The sequence below is a fragment of the Opisthorchis viverrini genome (genome assembly GCF_000715545.1).
Source record: "Opisthorchis viverrini unplaced genomic scaffold opera_v5_661, whole genome shotgun sequence".
NCBI classification, from domain to species: Eukaryota; Metazoa; Platyhelminthes; class Trematoda; order Opisthorchiida; family Opisthorchiidae; genus Opisthorchis; species Opisthorchis viverrini.
Window position 1 is genome coordinate 91473 of NW_008752319.1, and position 5025 is coordinate 96497.

The 5025-nt window shown below is 42.7% G+C and overlaps 1 protein-coding gene across 1 annotated transcript in view; it reads right to left on the reverse strand.

Annotated features, from left to right (window-relative positions):
• Positions 1-3682, reverse strand: part of T265_15608 (hypothetical protein) — a gene marked incomplete at both ends in the record, with an annotated part of 8925 nt that extends 5243 nt beyond the window's left edge. Inside the window, one exon of the mRNA XM_009178758.1 lies at positions 3524-3682. Coding sequence (XP_009177022.1) covers positions 3524-3682 — 159 coding nt within the window. The remainder of the gene's footprint in view (positions 1-3523) is intronic.
• Between the last annotated feature and the right edge of the window lie 1343 nt (positions 3683-5025).

Here is a 5025-nt window from a genome sequence, read left to right on the forward strand (position 1 = left end):
CCAGGTGACTGGTTTTTCACTTGAGTTTGATTGAATCAAAACGTGAATCGTGTTTCCTTACGTCTGCCTGGATATTGTTTACCCCTGAATGTGGTTTCTTCCCGGTTCGTTCAATGGAATGCAAGTTGCTCTCCATCCACTTTATCTGGTAGATAACATTCTTTTCGTTGGTTCGTCTGACTCAGTATTTTCGTTTCAGAATCAGACTTTTTAGGATGGCAGTCGGGTAAGGTTTACTGCCTACAAAGCACTTCAGATGGTGAATTCCACATTGAAATCGATGAAAAGCGAACGTCAGTCTATCCTCAACAGTATTGGACAACAGATTGATCGAGCTTTGAACTGGAGAAAATGCTTGAACTATTGAGGAGTTTGTCCCTTGTTCAAGTAGTTCAGGCTGTTTTGTGGGTGAGTGGAATGAACACAGAACCAAGACAGGCGGTGGTTCCAGCTATCAGGGCTTGGGATTGGAAAAAAATTACTTTGATGCCCAATGAAGTACGCTGTTAAACATTCGTTGGATGGCCCGTTAGCAAATATCTTCATGCTTGAATGTTACGAAGCATGAGGAGCTTGCATGTTAGGAAGCGTGAGGCCTTGACAAACTCGCCGTCCCAATGCTACTCATGAGTAGCTTAATTAGGACGATCAATGCGGCAGATATCATGTGATCGCTCCGCCAGTCATTGGTAAATCATCGGACAAAATTCCCGACGAACCTCTTATGATGGAAATCTCATTTTGAAATAAAGAAGTATAACTAAAATACCGGTGTCCGAAGAAACTTGCACACATAGGCCATCTCATATCTTGGTCCCCTAGATCCGAGTCTACATGTTCACTCAAGTCAGGTCTCAAGTCAGGTCTTACCGCCGGCCGTAAACGCTCACTTGCCAGCGAAAGTAATGTCCACCTCAACTGATTTATGCACATAATCTTGGGACAATTGTGAATTGAGGATCCGGAAACGACTTTGATAACCATTATTGTCATTAGTGGTTTGTAAGACCAACAACAAACAATTTTAGTTACCACTTTTCTAAACAATTTATGTTATAGAGAATATTCTCTTTTTCATAAAGGAAACTACTCACAAAGTTGCTGAAAACTCTTCGACAACCCACGACCGGTTTTGCTCTTGTTGGGGCTCATCAGGTAGGCGCAGTCCCCAAGTTTCTGTCAATCTTATGTTCTACTTGATTATTCCCTTGTTTCCTAGGGTTTGAACCATTTTTTGGAGCCACAACTGACCCTCTTGTGATTCAAGACGAACTTTCTCTAATTGTGGTTTAGAAACTCAAAGACGAACCACCTTGCTCCAGTTGGCCGTCGCACGATTGAAGAGGTTGATCTGAAGAGTTGGGTCTGAGGAAAACAACCGTGCTCATCCAGGGGGGAAAATATGTAAATCAGAGCCTATAACAGATGTGTCGCGCATCAGTACTGAAATTCCGGCTGACAACAAAAACTGCTTTGCGCAAGTTTGCTTTGAAAACTATTCACAGATATTGAACGAGTACCGCCGGAGTAACGTTTCTCAAAATGAAAAACAATTTTTGAACATGCATGCAACAGGCATGCAACAGAAGGCTCTTTAGAGCACACAGAAATGTTGGGCTAATCTGATCATTTTCATCTTTTCCCCTTCATCATTATCATCATCATCATCATCTTTCATTAGAAGGCATGTATGACAGTGCATGCATGTGTGTATGACTGCGTATTGTGGTTCACATTGAGTCGGAAAAACACGTAACGACACGGGTGCAAAAGCACACGCGGCCAACTGGTCCACGTTCGTGCTGGATAAGCAAATGAGTCATGTATCCAGTCGACCCACAACGGTCACGCGATCAAGTCGATCGGACACGCACTCAATCAACCACCCAAGTCACACGCCAGATCGATGATGGAACGGCCACCCAAGTCACCGCCAGATCGATGATGGAACGACGAACGGACACGCACACGCGCAAACTCACTGACACACCGAAGCAGCTACTACACTGTGCATGACTGACGTTCTAGAACGACCGTTCGATGTGGTGATTCTCGTTATAGGACTCCTTTGGGGCCCAGAATAATGCAACAGTGAAAAATAAGTTTATCCAGGTGATACGTAAATGCTGGAAACTTCACTACCTGAAAAGGGATAAATATTTTCCGTGCCTTAAACAATGAATTTCATGTTCTACCGCTATTCAGTGCCGTCTTTTCACCCTGTTTTAATGCTTGAAATATTTCCAACCTACTTTCTCATTTTTATGTCTACCACAAAATATGCATACTGGTTCTCATTTAACTGGGACAAAGAAGGCTGGAAGTTTTTCGAAAAGTGGACACGACGCCCCTCCACTTAAAACCTTCTCATTTGAATTATGGAGACGATCGGATTCACCTAGAAAGATAAAATTTGAACTTGCGCTCACGGGCAAATGCGTTACTGCAATGAGATGACTGACGGTATCGGGCTTGTAGTGCCGTAACGTTCTAGGCAGACGATATTTAAAAAAACCACTGGTAGCCATCTGGATGAAACGACGGAAGTTTGTTCACCTATGATGGGTTTTTCCCTAAGCATTTGGTTATTTTCCAAATGCATTTTCCCGCCAATATCTGTCCATCTTTCAATTGTTATCAAGCTCCACTGCCATTGTCTACGCAAACACACACCCACCCTAACAAGACGAAACAAAACAGTTGATTGGCAGTAGTCTCTTAGCCAAGTCCTCGTCGTTACTGGAATGTTAAAAGTCTGAACGTGTCCTTTCATATCCTACTTCTGGTCCGGCGTGTTTTTCGGTTTTATGCTCCTGGCATACAGTAGTTCGAGCTGAGTGGTTTTCAGATAGTTTGGATGAGAAAAATCTTAATTGCCGCCGCATTTCTATAGTTTCCATTCACATTTCACTTAATCAATTGACAATTTGCTTATGAATAATCCCGATATAGTTCCGGCCACTTGCTTGCCATTCTAAAACTAAATTCTGAAACCGTGGATTTTCTGGTTAACCTGGACAGCCTCTGACAGGGTTTGTGCTAGTCACAATCCTGGACTATGGAGGATAAATCTTATGATGGGCCTCCATGTGGTGAACTTAAAAGCATTTGTTTGCACCACTAGAAAGTGAATTTATGATTGGAGCTCTCATACATCATCGAATCGCTTAGGTCGTTAGCGCAACAACCAATTGGAAGAACAGCTGAATTCAAATAGAGAACAATCTGGAAATTTGTTTGATTATTATAATCGGTGGCAACAAAACCCTTCACAAAGCGTTGGACCACCAGAGCCCTGGCGAAACAAGAATGATATGCACAGAAATTAGTGGGAATCAAGAATTCCCGATAAGTGTTTTGAGTCGTTCACAGGCCGCGGGCTGATCGTATTACCTAGATTACCGAACTTTGTTCGGAAGACAGTATATAGCAGCTGAAAACTGCAAATGGGTCACCAAATAGAGCCAAAAAGTCCAGAGAATAAGCTCATAACTGGTTTTCACCAGAGATTCAACTGAATCACTCGTTTATGATATTCTACAACTGAATGTGCTGCCTCATGATTCAATCGCGACGACATACCATAAACGAGAGATTCAGTTGAGTCTCTCGTGAAAACCAAATTGATTGGCAAATGAGTATATTTCCCGAAAACAGTCCAATTCGGGTTCAAGTAGAACATACGGTTGACGAAAACTCGGGGACTGCGCCTACCTGATGAGCTTCAAGAAGGGCGAAACCGGTCACGGAATGTAGAAGTGTTTTCAGCAACTTTCTAAGTAGTTTCTTTTATGAAAATATGCGTGCTTCTTTTCATCTTGGTACCCCTTCATTTAGATTCAATTCTTTCCAAAGTCTATCCAAAGCTTATGAGAAAGTTTCACCGAAATCCCGTGATAGTTTCAGCTTTCCGAATCTCAAATGTTCTATAATTGAATTGGATGAATAAGAACAGAGCAAACATTGCAAAATATCGGTGGGTAAAGGATATTGCATAACGATCACGGACAATTTAGAACTACTCCAACTATACCAACGTATGTGGTCGCCATGACTTTGTTTTCCCTCTAACATTCGCTGACGGATTAATAGCCCAGACGTATCTACATTAAGTTGTTTCTTGACTGATAAACGTGTCATCTTTTCTTATACTTTCTCGAGGTTACGGAAAGCAGATTTTGAACTCTAGCACCCCTTGCGTTATCTTTTGTTTACACTAGTTCAGCCCGGCCAGATTTATAATGAACGAGCTCCAAACATCAAGCGTTCTAACTTTGTGAAGCGCCGTGATGAAATATTACTTCATAACATGCATTCCCCGGTGTATGTAGAACCTAGGTAGACGACTGAAAGTGAAGAAAACACATAACTTGTTGTCTAGCATCCCTCAGACCATTTTCAAAAATGGTCCCCCGACGATAAACCTGGTTGTTTTTGTGTGCAAGCGAACAATGCATATTTCGCGGCGCATAGAACAGTCTGCCCTATACCAATACATCAAAATAATCTCATTCGGAACCCGAGCGTGCATTCAGCTCACCGATGTAGCAAACGAATTACGGGAAATTTGCCCATGTATAACTCAACTGAGAATTCCGCTGTCAGAAGCTACAACTATTCATTAGTAGGTGGGTGGCATCTGCTTCAATTGTAACGACATCCAAGATATCAGTGTATGTTTTGACACCGCTTGAAAACCGGACGGAGTAAGCCCGTGTGGTCTTCATCTGAAAGTGTTGCAAAATTGTCGGCAAGCGTTTTGTTTGAAACGATACTAAAGAGCACTATTCTCGATAAAATGTCATCTAATTGGACGTAGTCCGGTCGTTGGCTTGTTCGCTGAGCTGGGCAATTTGGTTGCAAACGTCTCACCACCAATCAAGGTGACATCATCAGTGCGTTGTTGGGCAGCGTAGTGGTACGTAGCGGTCGGCAGTGTTGAGTGTGCGTTGAGTACTGTTACGTGTGTGTTAATTTACGTGCTGCTAGCCGGTGGTGGCCGTTGATCGCGATCAGCTTTTCGGT